This window comes from Phoxinus phoxinus (genome assembly GCF_949152265.1).
Source record: "Phoxinus phoxinus genome assembly, chromosome: 10".
Classification (NCBI taxonomy): Eukaryota; Metazoa; Chordata; class Actinopteri; order Cypriniformes; family Leuciscidae; genus Phoxinus; species Phoxinus phoxinus.
In genome coordinates, this window is record NC_136885.1 from 4,040,648 (window position 1) to 4,065,275 (window position 24,628).

General features: G+C 37.8%; 1 protein-coding gene across 1 annotated transcript in view; it reads right to left on the minus strand.

The window, feature by feature from the left end:
* grik2 (glutamate receptor, ionotropic, kainate 2) overlaps nt 1-24,628 on the minus strand; it is a 212,972-nt gene that overhangs the window by 70,068 nt on the left and 118,276 nt on the right. The window contains exons 7-8 of the mRNA XM_079625427.1: nt 5,601-5,744; nt 911-1,018 (exon numbers count right to left, since the gene is read on the minus strand). Of these exons, the coding sequence (XP_079481553.1) occupies nt 911-1,018; nt 5,601-5,744 (252 nt within the window). The remainder of the gene's footprint in view (nt 1-910; nt 1,019-5,600; nt 5,745-24,628) is intronic.

The window sequence follows — 24,628 nt, forward strand, 5'->3', positions numbered from 1 at the left end:
TTAACGCTCTATTCGTGTTTGGTGTGAACGCAGCATGAGAGGGAACAAGATGCTGCGTTGCTTTGCCATACTTCCTGCATGCCTCGGAGTGACTTACTTTAGCCTATAAGAAGCTGAAGATGTTTGGTCCGGTAGTCCTTTACAGCTGTCATCTGTCATGGGACTATGTTTCACCAGTGAGTTTGGAGAGATTTCACATGTGCATCATATGCAGTCACACAGAAGCGTTCACAATTCACATAACGTCAACATTCAGACGCAGCGTCTCATTCCTTTCTCAGGGACCCAGGGTTACAGTTCTTAAAGAGACGTTTTAGTGAATATTGTCTGGGTTCTTTAATCATTGGGACATTATCTGTACAGAGGCTTAGGTGATGTGAAGACCATGTCATCATGCACAAGAGAGCAAAATGGAGAGATGGAAAAAAGAGAGTGAGTAAATGAGAATTGCTTCAGCGGACCAAAGGACTGCAATCCCATTCCTCCCTTCTCAAACCAGTCTCATTTACTTCAGAGGACCCTCTTGAGAACTGACAACTCAAAACAAGATGACAAAGTGCAGTCGTTCACACACGTTCAACCATCAAAAAACAAAGTACTTCAGAAAACACACAGCCTGTAGCTTGTAATTGCAAATCACCTGTTTAATTCAGACTTCATAAGGCTAAAGGGCTACTGAGGGCCTTATTATTAATGGGATAAATTATTCATGAAGGTGCAGACACATGTGGAAGAGAACTGGGAGGTTAGAGGCTCTGCGTATATGTGTGTGTGTGTGGGGAGGAGGATTTGTATTGCCTGTCATTAAGTGGCTGGGTAAGTGTGTGTATTTCAGGTGTACACACATTTGTCCTTATGAAGGACAGCAAGTACATGACTAAGGACATATGAAACCAGAGGAATTCAGCACCTTCTCGAGTCCATCTTCCCTTAGGCTGATCACATCCAGATCGAAATCTGTCCTCAGGCCGTTGGTCCTGTTGAAATTTATCCGTCCGGTCAAGCCGTCCCAGTGGGCCTGGAGGTTAAAGAAAAATATTCATTGTAGCCAACCTGCGACATCCAATGAATTCTTCCTTTCTGACTAAACAGTGAATATTCATTATTTATCAGAATGTACAGTTCACACTTTGATATGTTTTATATATATATATGTTTAAACTTTTGAAAAAGTTGATTTCCCCGAGGATCAAAAAGAAACACCTACAAGCGTTGGATGCAATTCACACATTCATGTTTATTTGCATCAATTCTTTTTTCACAGGGACGACCATCTAAAAGACAGCCTAAATTGCTATTAGATTGCAAATTACAGGTCAGATTAGTGTGATTTCTGCTATTCACGGTCATAAAACAAACAAACAGATACCATACAATGGTACAATGAGAAGTCTACGGTCTGCTAGTGCAGTTGCAGTATGGATTTGTGTTCTTGTATGTGCGTGATTCACTGCTGCAATGCATCAGAAAGTTTTTAGTCCCCACAGAGCATATACTGTAAACGATGTTTCTATTTTTAGGTCAGTACCAGGTATCCATCTTGATTAGTGCTTTGGCATTTTCAAAAGACGGTGAAATGTCGTCAGACTAAGCAGCCCTCTAATTATCATTTCCAACAAAAACCTCGGCACAGCTTCACCAGTCTTTCCGCAGCCCCGGGCTCTTGTAGTCTAGACAAAGAAGATCCAGAGGAGGGCAGGGGTCTGGAGCGGGGTCATCACAAGCACAGATCTGAGTCACTGGCTTACGAAGAGCAGACCACCTTGCTTTTATGTATTTATATCTCCCTCGGTTAGCCGAGTGGTTAAGATATCATGCACAGCAAATAAAAGAAGGGTTTTTAGTCTGTCTAAATATAGGCAGCAGAATGACAGGAGAGTTCAGATTAGCCGTCCTAGTTTTCCTGAAAATAGCACGGAGAAGAATCATTTCCAGAGATTAAGATAAATTTGCTGTCTTCAGCTCGGCAGTGCTCTCACGGAGTGGTATTCCAGGTCAGAAACAAGCAAACGCACACACACACACACACACACACAAACTGCTGCACTTTCACATGGTATTTCAATACAAAAGGCAAGCACGTCACCTTGCAAATTAGGTTTATTATAGATAAACCACTTTATTCATAAAAGTAATTTGTCTGGTGCAATTAACATCATTAGCACTTGCTGAAAGTTTAATTCAAAGCTCATTTTCTATTGATCATGGCTGCAATAATGAACAATGGCGAAAACATTATGACCAGGAATATATTCAGAAACGCTGTGAAGATGAAAGCATTTTCAGCATTTTGTGGTGCCTGGATCTCTAAACTATGTCAGATTATGGTCGACTGGTGCACCTCTGCAACACAGCACTCGTTGTGACACTTCCAACGCTAGCTCACGACCAATTCGTACGAGTGAGTAAAAAGTGGCTGTTTAACACGAATTTGTACGACCTCCCTCATATGAATTTGTATGATTCATCTAAACCCCAATGACGGTTAGGTTTAGGGACGGGGTCAGGGGTAGGTTATTTGTTTGAATTCATACGAATTGGGTAACTCTAAAAATATGTACAATTTCGCAAAAGTCATACAAATTAGTACGAGTGAGGTTGTGTGCATTTGTACAAATTAGCCTGAAGAAGACTAAAACTTTACTGTCAATGTTGTTTTGTTTTGCTTATAGGTATGCAATGTTTGCTTAGCAGAGATGTTCCAATGATGGTAATACTTCATATTCGTACAGTTGGCATGCTCTTTGCAAGGAGAACGAAAGTTTCAACTGATGCAAATGTACCATTTGTATACCACTAATGTATACACTGAAGAAATAGTTTCTTAATGTGGATAGTGGATTGTACCATGTGTATCCATTAGGTATACAATATGTTTTTCTACCTTACAAGGAAGCTGAAAGTCTCTCTGTGATGTATATGAGCTCAATCTTACTGTACCACCGCAGAGAAACATAAAGGCATGATGATGGGGTGAGAGGAAGGAGAAACATCGAGATGATGGAGTAAGGAAGGAGAAACCATTTACAGCTGGCATGATAGGGTGAGAGGATAGAGAAATGGGGAACAGAGAAATCTAGAATGAAGACCTCCTCACCTATAGCCATCATTTTTAAATGCCTGTGTTTCTCTCTGTCTGACATGTAAATGGTAATTACTGAATTAATGAACCACTGAGCCACTGCAGCCCCATATTACTGTATAACATATAACTGTAAATAACATGTATAACATAATAAATAGAAATATCTTGGCAAAAATATCTGGTGTAGCTTCCGTGATTCAACAAAAATGTGGGAAGAATGATTTTCAAATCTACACAGCCACCTCGTAAAATGTGTACGAATTGCCGTGAGATTGGGTTGGACACACTTCATATGTTGCATGTACACACTACCGTTCAAACGTTTGGAGTCGGTGAGATGTTTTTGAAAGAAGTCTCTTCTGCTCACCAAGCATTCTGCATTTATTTGATCAAAAATACAGAAAATATATATTGTGAAACAATTAAAAATACCTGTTTTCTATTTTAATATATCTTAAAATGCTATTTATTCCTGTGATCAATGCTGAATTTTCACCAGCCAGGCACTTAAACCGCAGCACAGACAAAAAAGAGGAGCACCTTTTATTCAAATATATTTTTGTCATGATATTTTCAGTGTTTTTGGGTCACGTCTTTTATTTTGAAATGATTCAGTTCCTGTTCCCTGTGTATTCTAATTGTAGTTTTTCTGCTGTGTCTTGTTTATTCATTTGTGGCTGCCTATATATACCTGTGTTTCTCCTGTTCCTAGTTGGTTTTTGTCCTTTCGTGTTACGTGTGGATGTCCTCTGTTTCTCCTTGTGTTTTAATTTGATTCAGAGTTCTTGTGTTGTTGTTTTTTTACTTTTGTTACTATTATCGTTTCTAATAAATGCGGGGGCTTTTTTTTTTTTTACCTTTATAAGTTATTTTTTTCCTAACCTTATTAAATGTATTCGTCATTTTTTATGACAAATTCTTGAATTTAAATGCATACATTTGTTTTAAAAAAGTTATTTAAACACTAAGTTCAATTAGAATAAGACATGATCAGGCTGTTACCAATCAAATTAAATCAGTGTCAACATAATCCATTTTAGCACTGCAGAAGAGGCAGAAAAGCTGCATCTGTCTGAAGTGGCCTTAAGATTTACTTACACAGAATGCAGTAATGCAGCTGAGAGGTGACATGAGTACATTTACACTGCAATTACAATTGCATAAACAATGTTGTGAGATTTATGTTTCAAATATGCAATGGAAATGGGAAAAAATAAATGATACTTTTAAACATGAAACAAAAAAAATGTCAGTAGGTGGCGACAAGTCACTGTCTAAATGAGTTAGTCATTGAATCATTCGTTCAATCGATTAGTGATAAACGGCTGATTCATTCAGGAGAGAAGCAAGTGACTGTGTTTATGAATGAGTCACTGAATAAATGACTCACTCGATTCATTAAAAAATGCTGATTTATTCAGTAATGAAACACTACTGTTGCGCAATGGTGACTTTGTTTGGAACTAATTTCATTGGCAGAGTGCAAAAAGCAGACAAAAGTGTATCAAAAATGTAAATTGTTTATTGAAGAGTTGAATAAAATCAATATCACTTTAATATAGTTCTGACAGTCTTGCCCATGTGATATTGATAAACTATGTTATAACTATTAAAAACAAGAACACAATTATGGGGCATTTGTATTATTTTGGTGTCATTTTTCCCCGAAACCCCTTAATATCTCGCTTCCGATAATCCAAATGTAATATTTTCAGTTAATTTATCAGTAAAGAAACAACAGCAGCTCATGTAAACCTACAGTATTTCACAAACATAATTCCAATGTTCAATCTCTGAAGTGTAGTCCATTACACAACTTTGTCACACTCGCTCAGTTGACTGAAGGCATGAAAACCAGCGGATCGCAGTGCAGAACAACTGTTGCACAGTTTAGATGCAGTTTGGGAGTTTTGGTTATTGTCACGGGTGTATTATATTACCATCCATGAGTATTGATCGGGTCACTCGCATCGGTGTGGCTGATTTTTTTTTCACAGTGCATTCATTAATTTTCAGTCCTAAATGCAACTAAAATGGTCGCTATGTAGAGCCCTGATGCTGCGTGGATGCCCAAGAAGAATTTCTTATAATTACCAATGTTGAAAACGTTGATGAATAGAAAGTTCATCAACTAAAAATGTGATTATTTGGTAACACTTTATTTTACAGTATCCTTGTTACATACGGTAGTAATAACAGTAAATTATGCATAATTACATGCTATTAACCCTCAACCAAAACCTAATCCTACCCAAACCCCATAGTAAGTACATGTAGTTAATTATTAATACTCAGTACTTAAATATATAATTACACTGTAACACTGACACCTTAAAATAAAGTGTAACCAATTATTTTTTAACAATCTAAAAGTCTTTACTGTCTCGTTTGGTCAATTTAATGTCTCCTTATGTTAAGTACATGTCATTAATTCATATTTCTATTAATATTGATAGTACTTATTTGTGTAATTACACTGTAACACTGTTTAGATGAGCAGTGTGATGTGCAGTACCTCTTTGATGAGCGCCATGAAGCGGTTGCCGAAGCGCCAGGGCTTGTGGCGGTTACACTGGAGTGAACTGACGGTGATTTGAGGAGACTGCTGGACGGCCACGGCCACCACATGTACCGCGTCATACATCAGGGCAGCATCTGTCTGGAAACACACACACACACACGCACACGGGTCAATCGGCCATCAGCAGAACACCTGAGGCTCTCCAGTGATAATTAATCGAGCCTTGAAAGAAGGTTAAAACTTCAAGTGTCAAGATTCGTGGTGCATATTCAACTCAACGACCAATCACAGAGAGTGAGAAAGAGAAAGTGTCCGATAGCCTTCAGCTTTCTGCCACACCAACACACAGCCCTCCACACCGGAGACCTCTCATTCCACAGACCAAAATAAAATCTAATTAGTGTTTGCCTTGGATGATTGAGAAGCAATCACAACACCTCCCAGACTGGGCTGGTATGGAAATCATGCCTGAGGGGGCTTCAGAAATTGCTATCCTGTCAAATAAATCATAGCCAAACCTGTCATTTTCCAGCTTTTGTCTCTGATTGTCTGCCGCAAGGTTGTGGCTAAAGATGGCTTTGCCCTAATAATACTGCAACTTCACACGAGCCTATTTGTATGTTTGCAGGGGAATAAATCAGCATGGCTGAAGATTACAGACTGACCGCAATAAGACCAAGAATTGAGGACAAACACCCATAACTATGAAGGTAAAAAAAGTAGCAAAACCCAAGAGATTATAGATTTGAATTTTAGAACTCGCTCAATAAATATTATAGTGCTACAAATTTCATTGGTCAGGCATCGACCTATAAAACGGCTTCATTCCCACTCCCAGCCCCGGTTCTGCTCTTTCACACACCTGCATTTACAAGTGCATAAGTCAGTGTTGCAACAGGAATACAGTAGTATCAAAAGTCAAGGTGCTTAGATTGCTAAGTTGTACTGCAAGATTTAAGAGGTTGTGAGGTCAGACTCGTGGTTGTACAGCAAATATGTGTAATATTCATCTGCGACTTCAAATTGATAACAGTGTTTGGATTATGTCTATGTGTGCAAATAAAAAAAATTTAATTTTAATTTACAAATATGAATATTAATTGCACAAGTTTGTGAGTTTTGTTACTCTGTTACGTTCATGCACGACAGCTTAGGCTCAAAATACTTACTAGAAAATGGTACTAATTCCCTAATTCTCAAACAAAACTTTATCGTATATTGAGGCATACGTAAATCAGTCAAGAATGTGAATTAGAAACATTAAAGGGTTACACTTTATTTCAATAGTCCACTTTGGACATGTCATCTAACTCTCATTAGAGTATTAGCAGACTGTTGAAGGTTCGGGTTAGTAGAATAAGTTGACATGTAATTACTTATAGTCAGTATATTGTCTGTTGATGAGCATCAAAATAAAGTGTTATCAGATATTAATCAGACAATCTACTAATACTCTAATGAGAGTTAGTTGACATGTAGTTGCCAAATTACTAATACTTAGTAGACTGTCTAAAGTGGACCATTGAAATAAAGTGTTAAACATTATAGTATCGATTGTATATTAATCTTGATCACGATTTCTCTCTCAATAAATTATGCATAATCGTCTGCGATATTGGCCCGCTGATTATTTATCATTTTTTTTTATATTTCCATGATCTTGCATTCATTTGATATTTTTATTATCTTGCATACCTATAAGCCTGGGGTTGCCAGATTTTGTGTTAATGTATAAATATAAAAACAAAATCAAGAAACCAGGTATGAGCAGAAATTCTCTTGATTTGTGCTTGCATTAATTCTGATGAAATGTAAAAAGACATTTCTCAAATGAGAACAACTGATTTTCTAGGCGAGTGTTATCTGCTTTAGTGGTCATTACAGTCATTCAAAGTATAGTGCCAAAGGTCTACAGAGTGACAACACATCGTAAAGTATTGTATAAATCATAAGCTACTGCATCAATGTAACGACTTCTCCAAAAGGTAAGTAGCTCTTAGAATCCATCTTCTTTGGGACAAATTACATGTATCTTATAAAATGACGGGGGGAAATATTGTGTTGCCAAACGCTAACATCGGGTTAATTTGGAATCAATACAGTCTCCGGTGCGATTGGCGTAAGAATGGTTATTTAACACGCTGATGTTCTGCCTGAAGCACTGCGAGTCAGTCATGAGTCAGTTCTCTCAGAGTAAATGCTATAGACCGCGAGCAGCTCAACAGATTTAGGAACAGAGCAAGTCTGTCATGTTAACTTTTAAAGTGGGCCACCAGAATGTATTTCTGACAAGATTTATGGATACCTGACTTTTTTTGTTTAGTCCCCATGAATAAAACATTCAAAAAACCATCACTTAGCATGATTTATACGCAATGTAAAAATGCAGAAAGTTTTCTGTTATTGGAATATACAGTTAATACAGTATAAAAACCATCATGTCTATGGAAAGTCCCCATAAAACATGGAAACCAGTGTGTGGTGCTGGTAAAACCTACGTTATGGGGGAAAATGTCTCCACAAAGATGGCAATATCTGAAATCCTTGTCCTTGAGGCGACATGAGGAAAACAGCTTATCATACTAAGGCCCTATTTGGACGGGATTATTTTTACAAGGGTAGATGAAGTAAAGTAAGTTTACCACAGGTAGTCTGTAATATGTACATAGTCTGTAACACTTCAGTTTTGCCACAGACTTGTTCCACCACCTAGATCGCAACTGAATGCTTTTTCAAGCGCCTCCAAACAAACAAAAAAATGCGGAAAACTACTTTTAAACAGGAAATTACATAATATTTACGTACATATTTACAACGGGTCCATTCGGACGGGATTAGTATTACCTGAGGTAATTTTTCCGGACCTTTTTACAGAAGGTGAAAGTTTCCGTAATCTGTCCGTAATGATTCCTGAGATTGCGCATTCGGACGGGACTAAAATCACTGGGAAGCTCGTAATAATAACTTTACCACACCTCTCCATGTTAAACTAGACCTGTCCGAATAGGGCTTAAGTGATGTTTTTGGAAATCTACAAATGCAGAAAGTTTTCTGTAGGGGTTGTGTTTAGGCACAGTTTTAGGATTAGGGGGTTGGAATATACAGCTTGAATTACATCTGACAAGTTCACTGGGAAAGAAAACATCCTTTCCCCTGTATAATCCAGATGGTGTTTAAAGCTTGGCAACTAGCAGATATGTTACTCTGCTGAAATGAAACCAATAGTCATTTTATTGAGAAAACATATTGTACTCGTTTGTTGATGTGAAATGCACCGTCAATTATAGAGTGAGCCATATATACCGCCGACTCACTGCTAGCCGGTATAACCTCTGACAAGGTTCCCTGATGACCGAGGGGAGGAAACAAGCACTATGATATTAATAATCTGTCCATGAGCGAGTGTTGATGAAAGTGAATGGGTGTGAAGACGCCTCGGGAGAAGAACAGTCCGCTTTAGGCCCAGGGTTTCAGTCACCAGCTGCTGGTCAAAATGACTCGAGGCTGCTGTGTGTGTGTGTGTGTGTGTGTGTATGTGGAAAGTTTGTCTTGTGGCTGTTTCACACCACCACAAAGCTGTCAATCACCCTCCTACCTCTTCCTACACTAACACACAGATCGGCTTCATAATCACTTGTCCGCCATTCCACGCCTGTCAATCAATCAGGATGCGGAAGGAGCGCAAAGTGGCAGCCACTGGTCTTGGAGGGAGATGAGACACGGGACGAGGTGTTGTCAGGAAGGAACGTGCCATGAATTCACATGACCGATCGCCATCCCCCTCTTTTTGGCATCCGGCTGGGCCATTAAAAGGGGACAGCTGAGACTGGGTCCCTGCCGCCTATCTGTGGAGAATACACATTATCCTACCAGTGAGGCAACGTACGTCAATGAGCCCGGCTTATGCATTGTGAATAATAAATAAGTAATAACATCAGACAAACAGAAGACAGGGCCTCCACCTGAATACGAAATGAACTCTCCTATTACCCGCCTGTGTGTGTGTATTAGCGCAGCTTTGTGTGATGGAGCGGGGGGGAATCAAAGCCCAGGGTGCATGTGGGCTCTCCTGGGAACCATGCTTTGTTTTCTTCAGATTTTCATCAAAGCTTTATGGATCTGTCGGCATGCCTTACTCTATACCAAAGCACAGCAGCCAGCACATAAATGTACACTGAAGATGAGAAACTGGTAAAGACTTGTAAAACATGGTGGCTAGGGATGTCAATTTACTTGAATTCCCACTATCAATCGTTGTTTAAATTAATGATCAATGAATCGATTAATCGTTCACCATAACCTCTTACATCCGGAGCCTGGGGGGCCGGCTACTGAGTTATCATGTTACTTAACAATCACTTGCTTACCAACACAAAATATCATTGGGTTTACAGTGAATATAGGGAATATGACCATAAGTGCTTTTAAATTTACTTACATATTATAAGTGCTTGATTTACATAGCGTAAAAAATAACAGCTTTACATGAAAATGTGATCTGTAAAATTATAGTTCATAACAGATAGACATGTACAATGTATCGTTGACGAAGACTCAAGCAGAATACAACCAGCATATTTGTTTCAGTTAAAAAACAAACTATACCAAGTATTTGTATGAAAAAGTGCACATGTAAACACTATACACATGATGCTTTTGGTAACTTGGCAAAACATTAGTAAACCAGTAGATCACATATCTTTATTGAGAGCAGGGGGTCTCGAACGAGCCCCAACACAACATAAGACAATGCGTCGATCAAGGAGTGACAATGACATTCTGCTTGGCTAAAGCTATACGTCCGGGATCCGATCGTAGCATTGTTCATGACGCATTGTTTTCCAACGTCGTTTGAAAGTTCAACCAATGGAAACCGGATCTCGGGTACGGTGGTTAGGAGCGATGTGTCGATTAAGTCGAACACTATTTATCCTGTGTACTTTTATTGTGGCATTTACAGTATAATCACTTGCTTCAAGGTTATGTTGGACCCTGGTTAAATATGTTTTGAAATAAACGGCTAGCCTATCTAATCCATTGCATGGCTTGAAGACATTAATACACTTAGAATACGTAACTACGGCGCGCTCGTTTAGTTTTTCCTTTAGTTTCTGCTGCACATGATTTGCGCACGAGCCACATTCATCTCAAAACTACACACTCTAATGATGACCCTGCTAAAGTTGTATCGATTAAAATTATTATCGACCATTAATCGATCAATTAATCGTTAGCATCCCGAATCTTAACGACTGTAGAGTATAAGATATCTGCATTAGTTCTGGAACAGCCATAAATCGATAATAGAAAGAGTCCACAATGAATTTCCAATTATTTGGGACTTTGTTTTGCATGTAAACCTTTGTCAATGAAGTCACTTTGTGGTGATCAAAAATATATATAGTATATATATACATTTTTTTAAATGGTGGAAGAGACTTGTGCTTTTTAATGTGGTTGAGAGTTGTTGGGCATTGCAAACATCATACTGTTATATGTTAAAAGGTTATATAAAGATATGTAAATTAAATGGAGCTGTCAAAGAAAATAATCAAAGCAATATTTCCTTATGGACTCTACACTTAAGTCCACTTAATATTTAATTTGTTTTGTGCACAATTTACGGCATATAGATTGCAATTTGCACTCTCTTTGAAAATGAGCACTGGACTGGGGTGCGTTTCCCAAAAGCATCGCTAGCCAACTATGGTCACAAGTTCCGTCGTTATCAGCATAGTTCAACGATTTGGTGTTTCCCGAAACCATCGTTCCAACGAGCGTTCGCAAACAGCATCGCAAACTTGTGTGGTTGGAACGACAGCTCTCGAGCTGTGGTTAGAAGCATAGTTTCTAGTTTACATGAGATGTAGACTGAATAAATCCTTATCTTTAGCAAAATAAGCAAGCTGACATTCAGTACAACCCGTGTTATTTATTTAGAATACATACAAATGTAATTTACGTCTTTTAGTTTGTCTAGAGATTTAAAACACCGTTTTTGAAGACTGCGCATGTGCGAACGTGCTCTACTATGTAAGAACGAGCCAAATATTGAGTCTGGTAATAAAGCAAAATAACTGAGAAAAATTAGAAATGGTCTTCAGATGCCATGTCTGTAACTTATATGACAAAATCTAGCGTTAATTCGATCTCAAACAGATTAATTAAAATAAGTTATTAGTCCACCACGTGCGAGACGTCATAAACCAACGTAGTTGAACGATACTTTGCGACATACGGTTTCGGGAAACAGTCGTGACTAGCTAGTTGATTTCTCCAACGATGCATCGTACTACACTAGTTAAGCAGTGAGCTATATACTGTAGTTGTATGGGAAACGCACCCCTGAGCAAGTAGGGCTTTTCTCAAAAGCATTTTTAGTCAACTATGATCACAACTTCCGTCATTATCAGCATATAGTTTAACGAGTTAGTTTTTTCCAAAACCATAGTTTCAACAGACATTCGCAAACAGCATTGCAGAGTTGTGTGGTTGGAACGACAGCTCTCGACCTCCGGTTAGAAGGTCTATATATCTATTGTTTTGAATATATAGAAATGTCATTTACTGTACGTCTTTTAGTTTGTCAAGGTATTTGAAGCACTATATTTGAAGAGTGCGCGTGTGTGTACTATGATCCTGTGATTGAATCTGGGGGAAAAAAGCAAATGAGAATTATCCTCAGATGCCATATCTCTACTTTATAGCAAAAAAATCTGGAAAATAAATTATCTCATAACGGATTACTTAAGAGAAGTTATTACTCCACCACCTGCCAAATGACAAATGTGCAACAATACGGTTTCAGGAAACAGTCGTGACTATCTAGTTGATTTCTTCGAAGACGCATCGCACTACGGTAGTTAAGCAGCAGGTTACATCATTGTATGGAAAACGCACCCGATGCCATTTTACTCACATTGAGCATCACAGAGAGATAAAAAAGGCCAGAAAGAGAGAGACAGAGGCAGAGAATTGTGGATGTTGGATAATGCTGTACATTTCTATAGCAGAGCCCAACAGGCAGACTGGCAAATGATTGAGCAATACAACCTCTTCACTCTATAAACATCTCATTAAAATCAATTATGTCACTCCTGAATGAAATCAAAGCTAAACACTTTAACAGCTGCTTTTCCCCTGTGTAAGCCGATGTGAGCGTTACCTCGGATGCATTTTCTTTTTGCACCTCGTTCGCACGTCCTCCCCTGCCTTGTGCTGGAAGATTTAATCTTCTCGGCTCAGATTGCTTTCAACACTTTTATGAATTGTTAAAGTGTGGAGGTCTGGCAGGGAGGTTTCCCTACGTCCCTGAAAGGGGCTCTGGATAAAAATGTGACTCTGTGGTCGTTTATTGCAGTAACTGTTATTTAATGGTCGTCAATGGAGAAAGATGCTTTTTCCCAAATAATGGTGAGTTACAAAATCTACCAGCGGGTTTGTCTGCCAGAGTTTGATACGCATTTGAGGACTGTGTTTATTTGAATGGAATTTTGCTCCAGGACCAACAATTAAAGGGAAGGACTAAAAAAAAAAGTTTTTTTTCTGGTGAATAATTTGGATTTGTTGGAATATGACGTTTAACACTGAATGTACAACAGGTGAGGCATGCTGATCTCTCAAAGCTGTTCATGAAGAGTGAGGATAACATATTTTGAAACCTTTGAGAGATCATGCTATTATCTGTCAAAATCACTTAATATTGACACCCAAAGCACTTCTCATGTGACCCCACTAAGATTTAACTGTCAGATAATCATGAAGGAAATATGACATTCAGCACATGGTGCATTTCATCAAAACACGAATGATAAAAATCAGCTGTGATAGAGCCATGAACATCCCCACAGATATCCATTATGGCATATGGAGCACCTCACTGTGCCTTTAAACAGTATTAGTTTACAAAACTAGCATTGAAAAGCAGTCAACCAAAAAAACTAAATTTGACTATGGAAATGTCCAAGATGTAATTTTTTAATACATTTTTAACATCTGGGAGTTTCCAGAATCCCTGACTGTGAAAACACACCACCTAGCACAGAGGTCTTCAATCCTGCTCATGGAGGGTCACTGTCCTGCAGAGTTTAGTTCCAACCCTAATCAAACACACCTGAATCAGCTCATCAAGCTCTTCAGGATCCCTTGAAAATACAAAGGCAGGTGTGCTGAAGCAGGTTGGAACTAAACTCTGCAGTACAGTGGCCCTCCAGAAGCAGGATTGAAGACCTCTGACCTAGCACACATACGCAAACTTGGTGAGTGAAAAGAGACATTTCACTGTTGGTTCTTGTATGTCTTATAGAAATAATAGAAACGGAATAGAATAGAATAGAACAGAACAGAACAGAACAGAACAGAATAGAATAGAATAGAATAGAATAGAATAGAATAGAATAGAATAGAATAGAATAGAATAGAACAGAATAGAATAGAATAGAATAGAAATAAGAAGAGCTTGTAACTAATCATGTCCATCATTTGTGCTGTACATTGGGATATGTGAATAAAGGTGGTGATGGTAAAAAAAAAGAATCAGACTTCTGAAAATGACGTGAACGGGAGTGAAGAGGTTTGCTCGTGTCATTTTAACATCTTACTGCCCTTAAATACTTCACAGCCACAAATGTGTATACTGTGTGTGTATTGGCGAAGGGCTATGCAAGCCAGAGGCCAAATACATCATGAGCATAGTGAGCGATGCTGAAAATTTTTAAAGTGCATGAGATGACTTTTGGGGCTCTAGACCATGAATATTCAATTCAGAAAGTTAGATTTTTTTGTACTTATAAAAGATAATACAGTTAATGATAAATATATGCAAATAAATAAATAAATGCAGAGCTTAAGCTGGCATGATGAAATTTACAGTATATATTCAGAGAGGTCGAGTACTGCAGCATCATGGGTACGGTGGGGAACTGGGTGTGCGGATTGCTGTGTAATTAACTGACTTGTTTGTTACTGAAATATCTCAGTGATGTATTAATATTATAATGTGTTCAACTGTCAACGGTTCACAAATGGTTGAAAAAAGCATTTGAGTTCAAAGCATTTTTGTGTGTGTGCGATTGTTTTATTTTTTTTAATGATATTACTTCTTTATGTGTCACGGTGTGGAACGATGAACCCAATTGCAGACAGTATGCAAAACACAAAAGGTTTATTTACAACAGAAAACAAAACCCACGAGGGGGTAAAACAGAGGTAAGGAAGGTTGACTAACAAACAAGACTAAGTAGACTAAGAACTGGGGTATACTACATACAACTCTTCAGACAAAATACTCACAGACTCTGACAAAGGTTTGACAATGATTAACAAAGAACCGACACAGGACAGCAAACACAAGGGGATTAAATAGGGAGACTAATGATAACAAAACAGGTGACACAGGTAAAGCAATAATGACAAAACGAGGATAACAAGGAGGGCGGGGCTAGATGACGAGACAACACAAGCACATGTGTGCCCAACAAGGCCATGTGTTTGCACACAAAACATGAGTCTGTCATGATCCTGCCACAAGACTTAAAGACAGACAAGGACTAGATGGCAGAATCATGACATTATGTTGTTATTGTCATGTGGATGCTGCACACTGGTGGTGGTTGAGGAGAGACCCTGACATGATTGTAAAGTGCTTTGGGTGTACAGTAGTACATATGCAAGCGCTATATAAATGCCTCATTCTATTCTATTCTATTCATGGTGCAGGCAAGATACGAGTTACTGTTTATTTTCAAGAAGAAAAAGAAAAAAAAAAGTAAGAAGGCAATCTAGAAAGCAGGAATTAATATAACAGCTTCACTAACATGAATGCAATACCAAACAGTGGAAAGAAATAAATTCAGAACAATTTGCAGGAGAAAACAAACTGAACAAGAAACAGGTGCACAAAGCAAATCAGTAACCATGGCAACAAACAAGGGAATCACCAGTAACCTAGAAAACGGAACAGAAGTGGGAAAATTCAGAAGAAACAGACCACAGGGAAACAGTGAAATACACTTTTGTTACATGTTTTTATTTGTGGGTGTTTGAGGCCATCTACATCTACTAGACTTGACTGTAATTCAGTTCTGTGTGTTTTAACAGTGTTTTGAGAAGCATGTCTGAAGTTTGCTGCAGGTCGGTCTGTTGTTGTGGGATCATCATCATAGATTAGCAGTGTCTTGAATATCACATTCACAAACTACGATTGGTTGTCTAAAAATTGTACAGTTTACCCTTGACGCTTTGAGTTGTTTTCTGAAAGAATATGCTGCCAGTTTTGGAGATTAATTAAATCAGACCTTCCAGCACTGAAAATAAACTTTTTATGATAATAACCTTGGTGTGTTTGTAATTCTCAGCGTTAATCAGGGTCCAAATCAACCGGGGCTTGGATCAAAAATGACAAATGAAAAACATGCCCCAGATATTTGTGGGAATAGTGTGGTCAAAAGTATTTGTTATCTGTTATCTAACATTTGATATATTTCATGATGATGTGTGCTGTTTATCTATTAATGGGTTTAGTGCCTTTGCAGGCAGACAGTATGTTAGATATTAGATGTGTTTTTGATTAGCAAAAGAAAATAATTTCCAACAAATACACATTAAAATACACAGTAGAGAGCTCTAATTATTTAAATAATTTAAAATGTACTCAAGCAGCGCATAAATTGGATCATATGTTGTGCATTATCTACAGCTATGTTTGAATTTAATTAATTAGCTTTTCCAGCCATAATTCTTTGGATTAGGAGTTTATGTCAAGTAACTGATTACATTGAAGCATTTTACATAATTGAGCTCCATATAGGCTAACCATTTATATATGGTTATAAAAAAACTGAATATAGAAAAAAATCCCTTGAAGGCAATTTCCTTCAAATAAATATTACACCTTACTTGTATACATCCAGCCAGTTGTTATCGCAGAATTAGATCAAAATTAACGCAAATTAACGCAAAGTTTCCACATAGAAGATCAGACACATATATTATAATTTAATATACCACACACACACACACACACACATATATATATATATATATATATATATATATATATATATATATATATATATATATATATATATATATATATATATATATATGTAAATATATAAGTTGGTTGCAGTTTTTAAAATACTTTTCAAATTATCAAACTAAAACACAGTACAAGGCAGAGAGAGCCAATAAAACAGAGTAAGAGACTTTAAGCTCAGTGGGATGTGTCATTTATGCCTTAAATTAATTTCATAACTGAGCTAAGATGAGTCACATTAAGATGGCACACGATGACATGTGTCAGCAGGGTTATCGTTTGTGTGTGTGTGTGTGTGTGTGTGTGTGTGTGTGTGTGTGTGTGTGTGTGTGTGATAAATATGATGGGATGTTGGCCCCGAGCCGAAGGCCCTGCTTCTTGTGGCTGACTATTGTTGGGGCCAAATTTCAGACTCTTTATGTACTTGTCTTAATAGCGAGTAAACAATCCTGACATATCCCCCAACCACCCCACGCAAACATGCTTGCTTATTCTCTCTCTCTCTCTCTCTCTCAACTAACTCTTCCATTTTCTGATGTAATACCTGGAAAGTTATGCTTACCTATTCCTGAGAGTTGATTTAAGAGTCCATGAGCAAAACTAGTCAGAGCAAGTTATTCTTCATCGCAGTCACTCTTAAAGTGCCCCTATTATGATTTTTTATATATATATATATTACCTTTCATGTAGTGTAATATGGCTGTAAAAGGTCTGCTGAGTTTTAAAGATCAAAGTGCATGACAAATAAAGTTATTTAAAAGAATGAATTGATTATGAACTGCCAAAACAATTTGTTACTAATTCCAGTCTCATTTCCTGTTACATATCTACGTAACAATGTAGCAAATTTGCATAATGTCAGCCTTCATTGGCTGCCTGCAAAACAACATTTGAACAAACTGTTTTCAGACTCGTTTAGAAATTGATGTGCAATGTATATTATGTCAAAAATGAAAGTGTTTTTTGACCTTGTAAGCATATAAACTAGGGGCGCAAAAGATTGCAGTTGATCCGTGATCCGTACGGACCAGAACCCACGGTTCGGCACACGTGTTTTGCAGATTAATAAAGTTCAACCGTCATAGAGTGAAAGTTTATCATTTGCACATGTTTTATCTTGCCAATTTACACATTCAAGCAATTTTCACACCATTCAACCTCAAGAAGATGTGAAAGAGGAATCAAGTCGGTTCTGAGACGCTGTTATCTTTGCGTTTCAGAAACACCAAATTGATTCCTCTTTTGCATCTCCTTGCACTTAAACGGACTCACACACACACACACACACACACACACACACACACACACACACACACACACACACACACACACAATTATGTCAAAATACCTGTCTCAGTAAGTATTCTCTCGGTTATGTATTAAAGGGCACCTATTATGGAATTTTGAAATTTACCTTTCATGTAGTGTGTAACATAGATTTAAGTGAACAAAAACATCCTGCAAAGTTTGAAATATGAAAGTGCACCGTATATAAAGTTATTGTCTTTCAAAAGTGAGAGTCGACTCTGAGTCATTTTTATGAATCGTTAGAAGACCGAAGCTTTTTCTCTGACTAGATGACGTCAACTTGTCAAGTTATTTGAATACGATACGCCCACTTATTGCGCTCCAAGGCCAGCAGGGAAAATATCATGGCGACGAGACGCTGTGTTCTGAAGTGCGGCTCAAAAGCAAACTTTTTTCATCTGCCCAAGGAGGAGCATTTGAAGACTAAGTGGCTACAATTCATATATACAGCTATACCACAGAAGTATAGTCCGAGCCTTGTGCTTTGTTCGCGCCATTTTGAAGACGATTGCTTTTTTCAATGCAATCAAACTTGGATTCGCGAGCCGGCTGATTTTGAAGGAAGGTTCAGTTCCAAGTGTATTTGCATCAGCTTCCTCCTCCGTATCACAACCTGTAAGTGTTATTAATAATTGTTGCTTTTATGTTTTATGTAGCATGCTTAATTATTATTTTGTTTGTTGTGTAAGCACCGTTTAGCTTCTAGGTCTTCAATGGCAATTGTATTGAGATATGTGAAGTGTTTGTCGTTGTTTTCGGAGTTGTCTTAAAGAATAGAGTAATACCTTGTAGTAACGTAACTGCATTTTTTTTTTTTTTTTTACAAATGTTGTTTATGCTTTGGGCTAACGCAAACAAAGACTGATTGTGCTTTTACAATATGAACTCTGGGCTATGCTCGCTAACATAACATTAAATTCTTTATCTTATTTTTAGTTTTTTACTACAAACTACAAAGCAGTGGACTATAATCATTATTATAACACAATTTAATTGATAAAAGCATCATTGTACTCCGTGTTAAACAATAAGTATTATCTCTGTAAACACTGCTGGGTCATCTGATCTGACCAATCGCAGATTAGCGTCGCGCAAAGGAGGGGTTTGGAAAAATGAGTCATTGAATGAATCATTTGGGAGTCGGTGAGCAAATCAGGTAAAAATAAATGCATATTATACGACAACAAAAGTGTTTTTTTACATTGCATGCACGTAAAACCTCCAATACAAAATTAGGCACCTTTAAAATAGCATAATATGGATACTTTAACCCAAAATATGGTCTTAATAAATTGAAAGTGGTTGGTTTTGACCAGAGCATATTTCTAAAATTCTGTCTGAAATACTTCAGAAACACTTAATACATAAATGCAGTATTTACGTTCTTAATACAGGTTCCTGGTCTTATTGTGAACAATTCATTGGGGCACAAAATTCTATTTGTTTGTCTTTCTATTTTTTCATTGAACTATAATAACTTACTCTGCTTCTGAAATGCTTTTTCTTTTTCATTGGTATCAATATTCGTCAATGTAAACCAGTAACTATAACAGCTTTTTCAGACTTGCTTTTGCCTGCTTTTTCTCATTGAATACACTTTTTTTATCGGAAATACAGAAATGCAGGTGCAAGCAGCAAATCATGTTGGGTTTAATCCTTTTTTATCAAATGTCTGTTCCATTACTATTATTCTGTGCTATTATTCAGGTATGTGTGCTATATTCACTAAACTGAAAATGTTGCTCCGCCTATGACAGTATTAAGAGAAAACTTGACCATGGAAGAAGACATTTGCTAGCGTTCCTCACAACAATGCTGACAATGCAACACACACTTGAGTATTACCAACTGCATTGAGAGCACAATGACGTGTGAAATTCATTTGCGTACCTGAGCAGAGTTCGAAATCTCTCGAATCCATTCTCAGCCTCAAGACCGAATTATAGAGACTCCATTATTGATAAATAAACCGTAATAAACAGCCTTCATTGAGCTAAACGAATCATAAAATTGCTTGAGGAGGGGCGGGCTGCCATCGAGTGTGACATTCTGGTGTATCTGTGTTGTGGGAGTGAAGGTTGACAGCTCCTGCCCCAACTAAACAAGTCTCACCCACCTGTCAATCATCCAGATGCGTATGGAGAGACTCGTTGGATTATGGGATTTCTGAGACGCCTGAGGCTGGAAACTTGCATAAAATGTATTTGCTTGGGGCATTCTGAGTAATGACATTATAGTCAGTATTGGGAAACCTACTTTATAAATAGCTTTTAGTTAGACAAAATACAGTTTCAAAGTAGAGAAACAACAGCGATAAACTATATCATAGGCTGATATATAGTTATCTACCACAAAAACAAAGGGTATCTTAAATAAATTGACAGTACTTGAACCAATTCCACCAATTTAACTAGAAAACGAATGTGTTAGTGAGTTAGATGATTGTCTAGTTTGTCCGGCTATTATAACAATCCATCTGTGCATTTATTATTTTTTCAAAAAGCAAAATTCACTTTGTAATTTGTAATCAAAATGTCATAACTTGCTCACTTGGTTTATATGATGCATGTGAGAACGCATTAAAGTTAAGCTTCAGTTCTGCTTCCATTCCGGTATACAGAACTCACTTTTCACAATCCGTATCAACAATAACGGATGAAATCAAGTCGTCTGCTATTTTATCTGCGCATTAAATGGCCAACACTGCAGTAAAGTTGGCTTTAATGGTTCAATTTCATGGCTTTAATTGTATGTTTCATGCTATGGACCTAGGTAACCCGAGTGCACGCGTTTAAAGATGAAGAAAATCTGAAACAATATGGACGTGCGAGTGCTTGTGCGCATGGAATCAGAAAGGCCTGCCTCCAGGCTGTTGTTTGTTTTTGTGATCCTGCCTGGGGCAATATTCCAGATGGGGCTTTATGTTTGTTTCTTTCACTGCTTTCAATGTGCTCGGCGTAATTTCTCCCTCGGCTCTCCTGCCTGACTCCACCCAGCTCGGCAAACATCACAGTCTGTCTTAGATTTAGAGTTATTTGGAGGTTTTCAAATGTAGAACCGCACCAAGGGCATTAAGAGCATGAATATATGGGAGAGATGGGACGCACCTCGCCATTAAGATCTTAAAATGTTGTCATGAGAACAGGCTCGATGGGGAGGGAAATTGACTGTGTAAAATGTATCATTATTACGGTCGGCTTTTCGGTTGTAATGACAATATGCTTTCTGCGTACCCGGTCTCTTGTCTGGGAAATGATGTAGGGAAATGACCCCTGAAGATGACTGCTGCACATGAGTGATGGAGAGTGATGGAGTTGGAATAATGGGAACGGAGCATGAGTGTATCGCAGATAAACGAGACGCTCCTGAACAGATAGAGTGGGTTGTGAGTGAGAGCTGAGAATTGATGGTGACTAAGAGAGATAAACAAAGCACTGGGAATTTAAACAGAAAAATGGCTGAAATCTGACTAGATGAGCCACATTTAAAGTAGTTGTAGACTCGTTATGAACACGTATCTGTGACCACGTGTCAAAATTCCATATTGATTGAATTCTCGTTGAACTAATAAATAACCTAAGTATAATCTCTTTAGTTAAACATGGATGGATGGATGGATGGATGGATGGATGGATGGATGGATGGATGGATGGATGGATGGATGGATGGATGGATGGATGGATGGATGGATGGATGGATGGATGGATGGATGGATGGATGGATGGATGGATGGATGGATGGATGGATGGATGCCAACTCCCGCAAAGACTTCAGATGACGCAAACTCTGAATCATCATGCACCAATGCTAAATTTTTCTAAATATCATAATCATTTGTTAACAAACAAGTATTCATTAATTTACAGTTTTTCTCAGTCGCTTTGGTGCATTTCTCACATCACTATTTACATTTGCACAACAGTTAATGCAGTTCTCAAAACAATTAGTACAAACTGCAAAACCTAGTTGATAACCTGCAAAGTCGTGTCACTTGCTCAAAATGGATCGCTCATTCCTCAAAAGCAAGTATTCATGTGAATGAAAGTGTCAGTGTCATCAAGATGAAAAGTCTTGACACCATTGCTTATGAACAAGATAGTCAAATGGCTTTGTCATGTTTTCATTATGACAGTTTACTCTGTAAATGTATTCCACTGCAAAAAAGTCAGATATTGGTGACACTACCTGAAAATGCTCAAGACGCATTATATACTATTTGCACAGCCATTTGAAAAATACAGTAAAGTTACACATTACTGTACTTAGTGAGGTAACTGAGTACAAGACACTTAATGTTTCACATTTTTACTGCATATGACATATATCTTTGCAATTCTAATTTGTTCACAGCATTGTGCAAAAGAAAAAATAGACCCTTATTTACAACAAACATAAACTCCCTTTGGGTAGAGCTGTGCACAACTGTAAACAATATTGCAGTACATATTGGAACTGAACATACAACATACATAGTACTGTAATCATTCATGCACATCCAGACGTTCCTCTCTGTCTGGCCACATCATTTCATCTGCATCACAGCGAATATCATCTCTTGCAATGCAATCCAAAACAACAATGGTCAGTTAGACCCCTCTCATTCTCAGGGATTATGTCCCTGTAAAGAGTGTCTAACAAAGTCAGCAGATGTTGTGTGTTGTATGGAGCAAGACTGGGGATATGCCATTTATACACACCTGTCAGTGTTGTGCATGAACGCGTTCAATGAACGACGTTCACTGAACGCGTTCATATTTTCGCCGAACGCTGAACTGAACGATTCACTTTTCATACAATGAACGTGAACGAGAGCGGCGCTCACTCTGGCAGGAATGAACAGCACGCGCAGTTCACGTTCACGTTCATTTGAAAAGTCAGGTTTTACCAGGGCTTAATTTGAGCCGGAACATGTTCCGTCACCTCCGACATTGGATCCGGAACCTTTTTTATTGGATCCGGCACCTCCTGTGTCACTAAAATTAATTGCCTAAATAAAAATAAAAAAATACTGTTTGTGTAGTGTTCAATGTTTGTGACACATGACTTGCGCGCTTGTTGTACGAGTTGAGATTGCTGTTAGCCTCGATCGTTTCACTCAGGGGAAAAATGTCAAAAAGACAGGAAAGTTTGCTTAACTTTTTCAAATACGCTGGACAGTCAGATCCCAAACAAGCAAAAATCGTTTCCGCTGATCAAAAATGAGACCACGGTGGACACAGTAGTAGTATCGACATCTCGTTATTTCGACATAAATAAGGGGACATTCTAATCTGCATTAAGCCACATTAAGCGTTCTTATAGCCTAATGGTTTTCTATGGGAGGAAAATGCTTAACCGTTCATATTATGGGCTCATCTGATTTTTTGTACATAGAATAGCCTATTTGTTAGGATTTTAGTATCATAATGATTAGGCTAATAAATGCACGCACAATTATTCGTGAACTTGATTTGAACAAATGCCTTTCAACTTGTGTGTGCAAAATTCAGAATTAAATTAAAGTGCAGAAATTTGTACAAATAGAGAGTAGCCTAGGCTATGCCTACTATACTGTTGTAGCCATTAAAAAAAGCGCGTTTCATATTTGTTAAAATATTATAATGTTAATTTTTTTTCTATTTATGTTGATTTATGAAAAGTGAACAGCACGACCGAGTAGGCTAAGATATGATGCGCAATATGAGACATGGAGCGGGTCAGACATGATTTTGACCGTTGAAGTTGTTATAGAAAGCCTTTCTTTAAAGTGAATTTCGTTTTGTATAAATTGTATCTTAATTTTAATAAATTTTTCATCAACCAATTGCCTGTATTTAATGAGTAGGCCGACGAAACAAATATAACGGAGGCGTCCGCGCGGTCACTTGAATTGCAAGTGAACTAGAGCACATCCTAACTTAACGAAACTCAGTGTATGCCTCACACAGACATGACAAATACATCAAATACACAAAGCTTGAAATGTCTTTAAACGAAATAATTCAAAACGAAAAAAGAAAAAGGCTACTCTCTAATTATGTAATCCATTATTAGGCTTATTTATGTGCATTTCTCTCTATAAGCGCGTTCACACGGAGATGGTGATCGTCAACTTCATCTTTGCAGCCGAGTCGACACTTTTAGAGAAAACACTTGTTTATTAATAAAAATCAATACACGCGTCACCGGATTTAGATGCACGCACACATATTATTTCGAAATAACGAGATATTGTGTTGAAATAACATTATTATGAATAATAGCCTACATCTTTGTTAAAAGAATTTAATAAATGAACGTGAACTAGTTCATTTTTAGATATGTGAACTTAGTTCATTTAAAAAAAAATTAACTATGAACTATGAACTAGTTCATTATCATCTGTGTGAACTGAACTTTGAGCTAGTTCTTTTTAAGTATGAACTGGCACAACACTGACACCTGTTCTCCCGACGAAATGTTTGAATAATTGAATTTACAGTGGTTCTCCCAACATTTGGCTGCACCCTTCGACCAGCCTCAGCCGTTGTGAGGCCGTGATTGACAACATGATCCACAATTGTACCCCTGATTTCATCAGGGATCCGCCTATGTTCTTGGCCTCTTCTTCCCCTTCCCCGTCCTGCACCCTCACCCCTCTTCCACGAGGCTGGCCTTCCATTTCTGTCACAGTATTGTAGAAATGGTACACACTATGTCC